General features: G+C 41.4%; 1 protein-coding gene across 1 annotated transcript in view; it reads left to right on the top strand.

The window, feature by feature from the left end:
* Positions 1-14,329, top strand: part of trps1 (trichorhinophalangeal syndrome I) — a 72,468-nt gene that overhangs the window by 14,560 nt on the left and 43,579 nt on the right. The window contains exons 8-9 of the mRNA XM_059350349.1: positions 3,347-4,145; positions 6,053-6,064. Coding sequence (XP_059206332.1) covers positions 3,347-4,145; positions 6,053-6,064 — 811 coding nt within the window. The remainder of the gene's footprint in view (positions 1-3,346; positions 4,146-6,052; positions 6,065-14,329) is intronic.

Genomic DNA, 14,329 nt, shown 5'->3' on the forward strand with positions numbered 1-14,329 from the left:
AAAAGTAAAATAAAAAGTTTCCCAATGGACTCCTTCTACCTTTGTTGTGATATTTTACTATTCTTAAAGAAATAAAGAAACAAATCTAACAATTACAAAGAACCCAAGAAACATCTTATTCAAGGACAGCTCATGAAATCACCTGAGACTTGTCTTGCAGATGGATTGCTTTAATATTTCATGTTTTATTTATGTCAATATATCGATGTAGTGTTATGTAATCTATGTAAAAAGTAGCTGTTGGCAGTTTTCAGGGTAAAGTTGGATTGGATCAGTGGATGTGTAGAATGAATGATATAAACTTCATAAATGTGTGTATGTTTGTGTGTGAGAGGGAGAAACCGTGACAGAGCAAGTAAGTGAGTAAATGAGTCAGTAAGTGCGCTAGTCTGTGTGTGTGTGTGTGTGTGTGTGTGTGTGTGTGTGTGTGTGTGTGTGTGTGCGCGTGTGTGTGTGTGTGTGTGTGTGCGCGTGTGTAGTGATGACAAACAGAGAGGCCACTGTGTCTTTGTTCAGCATCTGGAGACATTTAAGTCCACTAGGTACAAGGTGTACTTTACTCACACACACATTTTCACAAATTTCTACAAATACCTACACTAGCTTGATCTGATCAAGATGTTGTTTAAAGCCCCAACTTGTATCTGTCATTACCCAGGGTGTTTATTTTCTTCAGCAATTAATAAAGGGATAGATATAGATAGACAAAGACAGTTAAGTACACAGAGGAAGAGTGAAGGAGACAGAGGAGAGGCACACATCTGCACTGCATTTGTTTTAAATTGATATGTTTTATTAGCTTGAACCTACATGTCATTACCATTTCACATCAATCATGTAGTAACGTCAGATAAATGGCTCACAGATAAGAAAGGTAGCGTACATGTTCTGTGTATGTAAACTTTAAAGGCAGAATGGGTGGGAGTCTTTACACTCAAGTACCAAGTTCTAAACTTGAAAGTCTTAATTCACTCTAAACCAAATGTAATTCCAACAGGGTAATTTTATATTAAATGAACAAAAGTGATTCATGATTTTAACAATTCCTGTTCATTTGTTAAAGCAAATGTAACTGAACTTAATCATTCAAAAGTAGTGCTCAAGTCACCAGTGGTGGAAGAATTATCAGATCCCTTACTTAAATTACTCAACAAGTAAAAGTCCTGCATTTAAAACTTACTTAAGTAAAAGTACAAAAGTATCAGCATGATAATGTACTTATCAAAAGTAAAAGTATTCATTATGTAGAATATCCTCACTCAGATTGTTTTATATATTCCTTTTTTACAGCCTATGATATATTACAAATGTATTATTGAATAATTATTATTGTTGCATCTATGTAAACAGCTTTTTCATTTTCTCAAGGTAAATTTTCTCATTTTAACTACCGGTACTTATTATACTGTTGGGAGGTTTAAATCAATCACTTTAAATTGATTATGCTTTTTATGTTAAACTTTGGCCTGAAATGTAACTAAAGCGGTCGGCTAAATGTAGTGGAGTAAAAAGTACAATATTTGCCTCAAAATGTATGAAGTAGAAGTATAAAGTTACATAAAATGGAAATACTCAAGTAAAGTACAAGTATCTCAAAATTGTACTCATATACTCATGTACTTGAGTAAATGTCACTTTCACTTCCATTAGTATTAAAGTCCAAAGTTCAAGTTGCACGCCTTTTTTTAATTTTGTCTAAATTCAAGTCTGACTCGAGTCCAAGTCATTTAAATTCATAAACAAGATTCAAAGTTGGCCTCTGCTTCCCGGCTCAAAGACGTAGATTCACTCTCATTTTGGAACGAGCTTGTCTGCTTGGCTTTTCGCCTCGCTATACATTTTTGCAACATTCTCCTCCTCCAGCGCTCAGACCCTGCATGCTGTGGCTGGGCTACCCAGTGCCAGAAGGCTGACGACCAGAAACATCCCACATCAGAAATTAAACACATACTTCTAGTGGGTCATAAATGATGATTGAGATGATGAATGATGTGTGCATCTATTGTTTGTTAAGGAAAATCCTACTCACCCTGCCTTTAAACTTGTTTTTGAAAAAAGTTTTTTGCCCTTCATGGAGCATCGTTTTGGCAGGTTTCCACATATATGAGCAATGACAATTTGATAGTCCTTAGATGATGAACACGATTATATTCCATTGTTGGAGTGTGGCAGTAATGAGAAGTCACTGGTGAGAAAAACTCAAGCGAAAACAACAGCAGTGTCGAGAGAATTGCTGTTTTGGGATGAGATGTGAGTGAACAAAGTGGAAAAAAATGATCATCCTATTTTGAGTCAATGTGTCACACCTGACTTATTTGCCAAATAATAGTCTTAATCAACTCTTACTTGTCATGCATGCCTGATCTTTATTGAAATAATTAAGGAAAGGTCTGAATTGTTATCCTTCTATTTGTTTACAAGTGGAAAGCTTGAATGTTCACAGCATAAACAGTCAAATGATTCGATTATGTCAAGACAGACAGGAAGTCTTTCTATTACACTATTAAACCTATGTTGACATCTTCATCTATGTATATTTTGACAGCTTCTAGTTAATATTTTCCTATATCCCTAAATATAAAGCAGCTGCCCATAATGGGCCTACCACCAGCCACCGCACACAGGAGTCCAAGTCCTTGCTATAGATGGTCGATTGATTTTGCTCGTTGGCCCGCACAAGAAGCATCTAAACTGTTTCCTGAGCCAGGAAAAAACCTGATGTTGTGTATCGTATATATTGCTGGTCAGTCAGGGCTTTGCCAACAGGAAATGAAGGTGGTTTGTTGATGGGTGATTCATTTCATGTCATTCAGATCCATTTACATTCCTCACAGTTTTGTCCTAATTCATTGTGATCTAGTGGAACACTGAGTCACTTTTTGGCCACAAGCTCAGCGAAACTCTACCTGAGTGGTGGGAGGAAACCAGGCAGGGACAAATGCACTTTAAATGCAATTTAGTCAATTCAGGGAGTGGATTTTCTTTAAAATGTGGTCAATGACAAAGTTCTTTTGAGTTTCTGTCATATACGGCCATTAAAAGCTATTGGAAAAAAATCCTGTTTACATTTTAAATCGATGGAAAAGAAAAGAAAAGAAAACCGTGCACTCAAATCCTAATTCTTTAGTTGAGTCTCATTAGTGTAGAGTCTTCAGAGTGACTCAATGTCACATTAAAGAAAACCCTCAATGACAAAATCAATTTTTCCATAGGCCATGTTAATGGTATTTTCCAGAATTAGTCTGACAAACCTAAGAATATTAATTCTGTATATATTTTAGCAGTATGGTGTATGGTTTTTATTCCTGGATAATTCACTCACTGCTTTATTTCTCTCTCTCTGCAGGCGTGTCCATGCGTGTTGCCGTTGTAGACACTGTGACTTCACAGCTCCTGATTCATCAGCCCTCCTCGACCATTTTAACTCGGCCCACTGTCACGACTCCTCTCCCTCATTAAGCTCATTGACAACAAACTCCTTACCCACCTCGGTGACGCCTTCGTTAACACTCTCAGCCAATGGCTGCTCAGCTCCCTCTACCTTAGCCATTAAAGAAGAAAGCAAGGGGGATCTTCGCCTCCTGTACTCCCTTGCACCGCCCGAGGGACGGTTGGCAGAAGGAGGCAGAGAAGAGGCAGGAGGGGTGGTAAAAAGTGAGGGAGGTGAGGAGAAGGAAAGAGAGCGGGAGAAAGGCTGGGTTCTTGGGGAGACAAGAGGACTAGGAGAAAGGGGAGGTGAGCAGGCCCACGGTTTACTCTGGGTGCCCAAGGAGCAAATGGGACCCGAAAGAGGAGTAGAAAGAGGAGCGGGAGGTGTGAGCCCCTCTCTTTTCTCCTCCCCCCTGCCACTGTCGTTTGTTTCAGCCAATCACGAGGCCTCGCAGCAAAAAAGAGGTGTGGCCTCACCAAGCATGGTTTACCTGGGAGACACCAAGTCGTTTTTGGGAGATACCAAGTCGTTTTTGGCAGATGCCAAGCTGTACGGAGGAGGAAGGCCAGGAGGAGCCGCTGCGGGTGGAGGTGGAGGTGGAGGGGAGAAACGGAGCCAGATGCCTCAGCAGTACACAGGAGGAGGAGGAGGGAGCGGAGGTGGAGGAGGACAGGAAAAAGGAGGAGCGAAAGAGGAGTCCCAATCCCTTCTACGGGTAAGGCTCCACATTTGCACACCCTCCTACTTTTATCATTCTTAATATCCCTCTGTTTCACATTCACCTCATTTTCTCATTCAGCCTAATCTTTCCCCTTTGTCTCATTTACACCCTGATTTTAGCTTTTAGCTCTGACTCGGTAAAAAAAAAAATCCTTTTGTAGCGAGATCTCTATAGTCAGATCCTACCTGCTGAGAGCATTAGTTGTCAAAGTGCTTCTATTAATACGCCTTCATCTTCATTTCCTTTGAATCAGATGTGAGGATTAGACCTCATGCAGAGAGCAGCTACAATGAGATCTGTAATTCTTCCATCATATTTAGAGCACTAATGCAGATTGGCGAGCAAAGTGTGTACAACTGTCTCCACATTGCTTGCAAGTATTCATATCACTGTGAGCTTTTGCCCATGTGTGTATCATTCCATGACATAATTTCCTGTCCCATAAGGTGCATTCATCTTTTTTTTTCAATTAGATTTTAAGTCACAACAGTTTGAAACTTGCCTGTTGCTATAGCAACGGGGAGGCAAACTGACAGTTCCCATAGTTACCACCTGTCAGTCAGTTCCCTCATCCTGCTTTGCAGCCCACAATGCTTTTCACTTCACAGTGATGTCATGGACTGGTAGGAACAGACTGTGGTTTGCCATCGCCGCAGAGCTTATTGGCTATGATCACATTAGATCAGAATAGACTGAACTGTGTGTGCGTGCATGCGTGTGCGTGTGTGTGTGTGTGTGCGTGTGTGTGTGTGCGTGCATGTGTGTGTGTGTGTGTGTGTGTTTGTAGTGTCAGGGCACTGACATGGGTCTGTGTAAGTGGTAGTATTGAGTGTGAGAGTGGTGAGAGTGGTGTGTGTATGCACATATCAGTGTGTGAGTTGAGTGTATGGCTTCTTTGTACGAGTTGTGGGTTGGTCTACTGCGCGCGTGCGTGTGCGAGGTGTTGGCAGTAACTTGGCAGACCGGGCTGGGTGGGGCAGCAAGGGTTTACTCATTATCGTGGGTGGGGCAGTGTGTGTCTGTGAGAGAGCGAGACAGGGAGAGAAGACTGCATGCGTGAGAGAGAAAGGGAGGAAAATGAAGATAGGGAGAGTCAGATGAAGATAAAAAACAGTTTGTAGCAAATAAAGTTAACCCCTTAAGATCACCCAGCTTTTCTCTTTGTTCCCCAGTGACAAACAAGTTAGACCATGTGAAGCTTTATAAGTGTTGGTAGGCGTTTTTATTCTTAGCTTATCAAAAAGATTAGAAGCAGCTGGAAACAATGTCTCTACTCGAGCTCCGTACTTTAAGATGTTCAGATTTTATGAAGTAAGTTTGTAAGAGATTCTCATCTATAGTTAGTGTATTACATACAGTATCTGTCGATCGTACCAGTTTGAAGAGGCAAGCAGGAGAGCAAGCTAAGCAATATACAGCTTTGGACAGGAGCAGCAGCAAAGATTCACCAAAGTCGCACAATAACACAAAGAAACGAACCAATCAAGGCAACAGGAGGCCAGCAACTCGTGTTCTGTGAGCTAAAATGACTGTTTTTGTCAATGGAGTCTGGTGGCTTCGATGAGAGCATAGATAATGGCTTCAGTTTCCCCTGTGTTACCTCAAACAGTGCTGTTGGATGGTGAGGTAAAAGGCCAGCCATTTCAGAAAAAGTACTTGATTGAGGTGATTGGATGAGCCACTAATTACTATCTGTCACCACAGCCACCATCATTTTGAACATCGCCCTGTGTTTTTATTGATAAGACACCTAAAACACACCTGTTGCTGCCAGTGGCCCCTCACAGGACGTTGATTGGCTGAACAACTGGCTGTTTAGACACAAACACATTACTTGAAGCCTGGTAATATGGATGTGCAGTCATGTGTTTCCGCAGTTCCTGTGTGCTTTTCTGATCCAGCTGCTGGGCAAGGTAATAAAACAAACCCCACTTCAAAAGTCTGAAGTGTCACTTGAACGCACAGACATTAGATTGACAGGGATGATCATGTCTGACTCTGGGGAAAAAAAACAGCAAAGGAACATTTTTTATTGTCTGACGATATCCTTTTACTCCAACCTTCCCTAAAGCTTTATGATGTTTACCCTGAGGGAAATAGTCAAACCCAAGATACAATATTTTTAATGGCTGGTTCAATTGCAAGGGAATTTTTACATTTGAGCCCAGATCATCAGGAATTTTCAGGTTCGGGTTGAAGCAAAAACTATACTTGCCATGTCTGCAGGGTCCATGTGGACTGTATTGCACCAGTACGTGTGAAAACGCCTACGAAGACACTGGGTGCATTATAAACCACATCCCAATGTTGTATGAAACCACATCCACTGTCTCCATCCGTGACTCTTTTGGAGTATTTAAGGGCCTTGAGAAGTTTGTGTTTAATGAGAAAAAAGAAAAAGAAATAGAGTGACTGTGTGAAGGTGAGAAGAAGAAAGGGGAAGAGCGAGAGGGAAGAGACAAACAGTTTAACAATTTATTAGAGGAGAAGCTGAACATGACTTATTACTTTAATGGCTTCATAATATATGGCCTTTGCTACTACTATCTTTCTCCCTCTCCCTCCTCTCGCTGCACAATATTTATTTCTCAGTTTCCATGGCATGCACTGACACGTCTAACACACGCATATACCACACACACACACACACACACACACACACACACATACGCACACACAGGCTGAGGTTGACTCATCACTGGGCAGGGTAAGGGAGGGGCGCTAATGCAAAGGATCATCTGAAATAGCTTAGTGCACACACGCACACACATATATTGACACTTCAGGACACGCACACACAGGCGTTTAGTTCAATTTAAATGCGGCCTTTGACGCAACAGGGCTGAGTCTGAATTGTAAAAGGTGAATCCGCCCAAAATACAAATTGACTCTTTGTAAATGGCAAGTGAGAAGAAGTGAGGGAGGGCTGAAGGAAGAGCAATGATGGGAGGATGCCACGAGGAAGCAAATGATTAAAAAGAGACAAAAGTAGACACAGATCGCCAAATTCATATTTAATCAAAACACTTGTGTGTGTGTGTGTTTTCATGTACCTGTGTGTGCGTTTCTGTGCGTCTCCCTCAACCTCACTTGTACTTTCTTATTCTCTCCTGCATCGATCTGTCTCTCCCCTTTTTCTTTTCATTCTTTTTTTCTTTCATTTCCCTTTTCTTTTTTTTGTCTCAAACGACAACTCACCTGATACATGGAGATCGATACACGGCTCGCAAACACAACTTCTTTTTTAGGCGTGCGCACACACATACACACATACAGATCCTGGTATGGGAGGCTTTCTGCTTTATAGAGAGGAGAGAATATTTTCTTTTGAAAGGCCTGATCTATAATTGCTGCACAGTGTTACTTTGTTGAGACATTGCCCTGCTATTGGCTTTGTTTTCATTGTGATTTATTGCATTGAAAATATTTTCTCAGTCTGAACTTTTTTTTTCTGACATTTTGACAAGAGAACCAATGTCGCGGTTAATGCTGAGAACAGGACGAGGTATTCAATTCAGTTATTTATAAATTGAATAATAACAATTCAGTCGGTCAGCATGATTGCAAAATAACTACTATCACAAGTTTTTATGAAACTTGGTCTAAGGGTGCATGGGCCAAGGAAGAAACCATTAAATCTTGGAGAAGATCAAACTTACAGGGCTTAAATACACAAATATTTTTTCATTTTCAAACACTGCAATTTAAGGAATTTGTGCTGCATTCATGTAGTGTTAAAATAATCAGAAAATATCTTTTCAACTTGAAAAATTCACTTGAACGCCCGCTCAAGTCGGAACATTTTAAGATTACCACCATGCCTTGGGCGGAGGTCTGTGGTCTCTGAGTGTTCTCTGAGATAAAGTCTGGTATTGGATCAGTATTCGATATTAGCTGATACCCAAAGCACTGATATTAGCACCAGTATCTGGGCTAAAAAAGTAATCTAAGTGCATTCATAGTTTTGACTGACTGTATGAGGCAAAGATGAAATACATATGAGGTTAAGAGATGAAATTAAACTAAAAGCTCGGTTAAGGTTTGAGTTCATAAATGGAAGGAGACAGACTTTGAGTAATGGTGGTTTTGCGAGTTAAGTAGGGCTGAGAAAGGTCCGTTTCTGAGCCAAACATATGCGAACACATGTGAAGATACCCAAACATATGTGAATCGACCCAAAACTTAGATCATCTAATAAATTCCAGACTGTGTTTTCAAAGGGAATTCCACCTCAAGGACAGCAGGGAGGAGGAGATAAATGGACGCAAGCAGGGAGAGGAAGAAATTGTGGATGCGACCTTACAAACACAACATAATTGTGTTCATCTTTTGTGGTCATAATGCAATACTGAAATGTGAACCTTTTGGGGTTTTAAAAGTCCCATGCGTGACATTCAATCCCATTTGAGTGGAGAGACAGACAGAGAAAATAGAGAGACGAACTGAGAGAGATAAACGGGAATGTGTGCTTTCAGCAGATCAGAGAAGAGTTTCATTAAAGTTTCTCTCGTTTACATTTCTGCCCGACGGAGCTAATTATGTTTAAAAGACACACACACATACACACACGCAGCTGTATTTCCATAAAGTTCTCATTACTTTGCGTTCTATTTCCCTTCTTCCCTCTTTCCGTGCGTAAATTCATGCGTGTCAGTGTACATGTGCATCTGCGCGGCTGTGTGTGCTTTCCATTGCTTGTGCACTTCATTATGTGCAATGTGTCTGCATTTGCATTCTCTCTGAACGTGTGTGCGTGATTGTGTGTGTGTGTTTTGTAAGGAAATTAAAGCATGAATTGAACTTATTTTCCGTGCTGATTATTTAACATCACTTTATATCCGCTACAGGAAATTATGGAGCTTATACCCGAGTCTGTGTAAGTAAGTGTGTGTGAGTGTGTGTAAGTAAGTGTGTGTGTGTGTGTGTGTGTGTGTGTGTGTGTCTGTGTGTCTGTGTGTTGGTGCGTCCACACAGTGTTTGTGTGCGTAATGCTTTTTTATAGACAAAAATGGGAGAAAAAACTGTGTGTGATTTAACTTATAAATTGTGTTCCTTAACTGAACTGCTATGTTATCTGAATATTGTCTTTCCATTTCCTGGACTTCTTTGCCATTATTTTTTTTCACTCCCAATATACACCCAAGTCCAATTCCTTTAAATTGCCTTTAAAATATAATTGTGTTTTGTACAGTTTCTTCTGTACTCCTACGATTGACCTTTTGTTACTTTTGATGCAAGGTTCCTTGAGACTCGAAAGTGGTCCGAAATAAAATATAGCGATAAAACAATTAGTTTCAAAGGCTGAAAAAGTTTTATTTTCGAACTGTACAATATCCGGCACAGCCTCTACAGTATATAGCATGAACGTAGTTGCCACAACGTCAACCGTAGGTTTCTAAAGAGCCATTGTGCAGCTCAAAGTGGGTGTTTCTGGCTGTCACTATCTTGGCTGAGCCTGACTCTCAGCTAATCCCAAAATGGGCAAAGAGGTGAGGCTGAGGTGGGCCGATTGAAGCCTTATTCCTGGCACCGCCATCACTTAAAGCAGCCATACTTAATAATGCATACCTTTAGGCCTTAAATTAATTAAAGGGGTGAGTTATATGCCAATTTAACCCCTGTACAATTGTCATGAATGGGAAAATTAGCAATAGAGACCAAAATTATTTTTTGCACCAGGCTGTAAACATGTTTATTTGTTCTGTAAATTTGGGCGTTTTAACTTGGGGGGTCAATGGGGATTGACTCGCTTTTGGAACCAGCCTCAAGTGGCCATTGTAGGAACTGCAGCTTTTGGCCCTCTTTGGCCCTTAAGCCTCAGATGGTTAGTGCTTGGTCCCAGAGTATATATCTTAGTGACAAATTACTAACATAAACGGGTTCCTGATCAGAAAAGTTTTAGCTTAAACACTTGTGACAATGCAGGCAACACTATTTCCTGCTCCAATAGCCATTACACATCAATACAGCATGGTATGGTTGTGAGCAGCCCAAGCTCAAAGGTGCATTTCTGCAGACATCCGTATAAATGGAGCTCAGAGATGAAGATGCTTTGCTAAAGCCTGTTGGCATCCTATATACAGTCCCTTATGGAAAACATGAAAAAGTGGTGTCTTTATTCTTTCTAGTTACTGAAGTGCAGTTTGTGTGTGTGTGTGTGTGTGTGTGTGTGTGTGTGTGTGTGTGTGTGTGTGTGTGTGTGTGTGTGTGTGTGTGTCGGAAAAAGGGAAGATGTACTGATATTCACCGAACTGCTCCTTCCCTTTCTCTCCACACACACACACACACACACACACACATTCACACACACTTCTGGGCCGTTCAGTTTGTTTGTGTAGCAGTCACATTTCCCATCAGGACACAGACTCAAATAAACACGGCCATGCTGGAAGGAAAAAAGTGTGTGTGGTAGCATGTGTGTGTGTGGTAATGTGCCTAGTGTATAAAATCCAGGCTGTGTTTAGTGTAACAGAAACATAATCAGACAACCTGTTTGCCGTAATTTTGACCTGTGTGTGTATTTGTGCGTCTGTCTGTGGAAACACTGGTGGATAGGCTCGTTTGTAAACGTGTGTGTGTATGTGCTTGTTGGAGTGTGTGTGTCAGTTATGACCCGTGTGTGGCTTTACGCTGTGTGACAGTCCACAGCAGTCTCATTGTCTGCAAGGAATATTACATTTGGCTTGAAAAACAAATTACACCATTTTAACCACATTTCGACCCATTTTGGCTATTCCACACATGCCACGCTTACCCACACACATATTACAGCTGACAACATGCGTAGTCGGAAGGTGACAGCTTGGCATTTTTGGCTCACTCTAATCAAGAATTAGCGTATTTGCTTGACTCTATCTTGGCTCATGTTTTGGATGTTAATCCTCCTTTCAAGTGTGCTTTGAATTGTCTGATTGACTGATTCCGACTCGGGTTTGAAAAAGCATAAAAAGTCAAGTGTTCCCTCTCAACCTGCTTGGGAAACTTAACTTTTTACCGCATCGTACCACTTCCGAAAGTGTAAAGTCAGTCATCAGTCATAGAAAAGTACACTAAATTGACTTTCAAATCCCAGGATTTGGCAGTGTGGTTTTTCTTTGGGTTACTTTCTGGCAGCAGGGTGGTGTAGTGATTAGTCATATGTCCCTCAGCTGAAAGCTCAGACTCAGTCTCCTGTGCCTGATGTATCCCCCCTGCTGAAGTGTCCTTGAGCAAGACATTGAACCATTATTTGCTCCAGGGGTGCCGCTAGATAGCTGACCCTGCAGTCTGACCTTCCTGTGGATGGGACACATCGAGACGAGGAGTTCCTCATTCTGGGACCAGTGGGGTATTATAAGAGACTTTCCTGTGATTGTCTAAACTTTACTGGCACTCAGTGAATTGTCCCATTTCTGACAAACCGCACTGATCTGGCTCCAGAGTAGGAAAAACCATTAAAAGTATTCAGCAAGTTTTTGCACCAGCCTCTAGATTAAGCATGATTATACAAGATCTGAAATACATTTACACAAATATGCAGTAGTTTATATCTCATAATATCACGTAATGTGATATGATTAGTTTGACTTGAGCCTAACATCCCGTCTACTCGGATATCTTCTCTTTCCACTGAGTATTTCATTGGTGCAGACACATGTCGCTTGCACACACAGCCTTTTCATTGGTCCAGCCGGGCGCCCATGACACAGATGTTCCACCCTCCTTGCCAGTGAACCAGCCAGGTGTTTTTCATCATGTCGACATGGCAACAGTAAAACACAGTGGTTATTTTAGCTCCTAGCTGTAATTTAGACGTTTACATCAATTACTGTTACAATCAACTTACACACACACACTACTGGAAGTGTGTGTACGTGCGTGTGTGCGTTCTTTTTATATTTCTCAGTGTTTTTTTTCTGCCTTAGCTTGCACACCCAGTCCCTCAGTGCTTGTAAGTTTCTCTTTGTTGGTCTCTCTCTCTCTCTCTCTCTCTCTCTCTCCCTCTCTCTCTCTCTCCACCTCTCTCTCTCTCTGTCTCTGTCTGTCTCTCTCTCTCTCCCTCTCTCTCTTTTTGTGTAATTTGGGAGCAATTCACTACAGGCTGTGTGTGTGTGTGTGCGCGCGCATGTCCATATGTGCGTGCATGCATATGCGTGTGTCTTCACACATGGAACCAATATTGAGGCCAGATGATCATTTTGCTACAACAAGACCTCTACACGCAACGCTAGCCAACTACACACACACACACACACACACACACACACAGAAAAGCATTGGATACACCATTCTGGCAGCACTTGTGTAATTAGGAAGCTGATTGGTTAGATTAAATGTCCATCTGACCCCTGACCAATAGTTAATTTGAAAACCCTGCTTGCCTTCCCCTTTCCTCAGTCTCCTGGCTCTCCTGGCTTTTCTTTCCTTTCCTTCCCTCATCTCTTCTTTTAATCTGAAGTCCTTTCACACAATCAGGCTTTTTGCCTTGGTAATAGTGACTGATGTAATTTGACAAACGAGGAAAAAGAGGCTGGAGAAAATGAATAGTTTATATAAAGCTGCTTCCAGTAAATGAGCGAAAGTAGATTGATAAATGACTACAAATGGCTTTTTTCAGTTTGTATCCATCAGTGTATCCAGGCAATATAATGTAGAATGTCCTGCTAAGCAGAAACACCTAATGAAGAAAAATGTACATCTGTTAAAAAAATCAGTTGAAAGAGTTTCTTGTCTGTAATGTCTTTCCTTATTTTCTTCTCCTTAATTTCTTATTCTTTGTTCATTTACTTCTGTACATTAGGCTGATATGCGTAGGAAAAACACTTTTGAACCTGCATTGCAGTTGAAGGATGCATCTCCGAGCATGATGGTGGACAGGGGGGTGCTAAAACACAGCTGTGTCACAGCATGCAAAGTTTGGAAAAAAAAGAAAGTTAATTTTTTAAAGGCATACTATGCAGGAGTAGTTGCATACTGTTTGTAAACACAGCATTCAAACTTGGCCCCTCCTCCCTGGTGCAACAGGTGAAAACAAACCCCAGATTTGCTCATTTTGAAAATGAGCTTTGTCTGCTTGGTGTTACGCCTGTTACATAAATATTTTCACTTCGTCCACTATTTTTGTGGCTTCGTGCCAAAGGCACCCAGAAACATCAAAATGCAAATGAAAGAAAAGTAAAACACACAGTTTATACATTGTTTTTTCCTCTTAAAAGATAAGGGTCTCTTAAATACTGCATATTATACCTTTAACTTTTATTGAGACGCAGTGCAGATCACCTGCCAACAGCAACACAATGGATAAGTTGTTTCCCATCTGCTGTCAATTGCCAATCATCTGTCCTCCCTTCTAACATCTTAACTGTGTCATGCATTCGAGAGGTTTTAAATATCAAAGATGTAAATCATCGTCACAGCAGCACACCTCCTTCCCTGCATTGAGAAAGTAGATTTAGTAAAGAAGCTATAGGTGCAGTACCCATATTCAGATTCACAAGCACACACACTAGGACACACCCACACTCTCAAACATGTACAGTACACACACACACACACACACACACACACAAGCTCAACCAGTCATTTTGACACTTTAATCCTCTCCTCTTTAGGATATCTAGTCACACCTTGCTTTGGTGTGTGTGTAAGAAAGTGAGAGAGAAAGAGAGACAAAAAGAAATACGGTGAGAAAGTGTGTTTGTGTGTGTGTTTGTGAGCAAGCAATGCCATAGCAACCTTGGCGGTCCAAGGCCCTCTTGGCAAGGTAGTAAGATGGCCCTGGGCACGTGTGCGTGCAGCAGACTCTGCCATCCGAGTGTGTGTGCGTGCGTGCATGTGTGAGAGGAATGTAAAGTGGAGATTTTCACTTTTAACTCCTCTCAGTGGAAACACACATCCACCCTCAAACTTTTAACACACTCGCACACACTCACAGTGCCATGCATACTTGATATGGGGTGAAATCTCGAGAAGGATGCATCAGTTTTCTCTCTCTCCCCCTGTCTGTCTCTTCCTTAACTCCTCCGTTTCTCTCCGTCTGTCTCCCCCTGCATGCGTGTCCCCTGTGAGCTCTTCACTCATTAGGAATTCTCCACTAGTGTGTGTGCCTGTGCGTGTGTGTTTATGAATTCTGCTCCACTGGCATGATGCATCTTGTATACTCGATTTCCCTTAAGACCATTTCTCTTTTGTTCCCTTTC

The sequence above is a fragment of the Centropristis striata genome, chromosome 14 (genome assembly GCF_030273125.1).
Source record: "Centropristis striata isolate RG_2023a ecotype Rhode Island chromosome 14, C.striata_1.0, whole genome shotgun sequence".
In the NCBI taxonomy this organism is placed as follows: Eukaryota; Metazoa; Chordata; class Actinopteri; order Perciformes; family Serranidae; genus Centropristis; species Centropristis striata.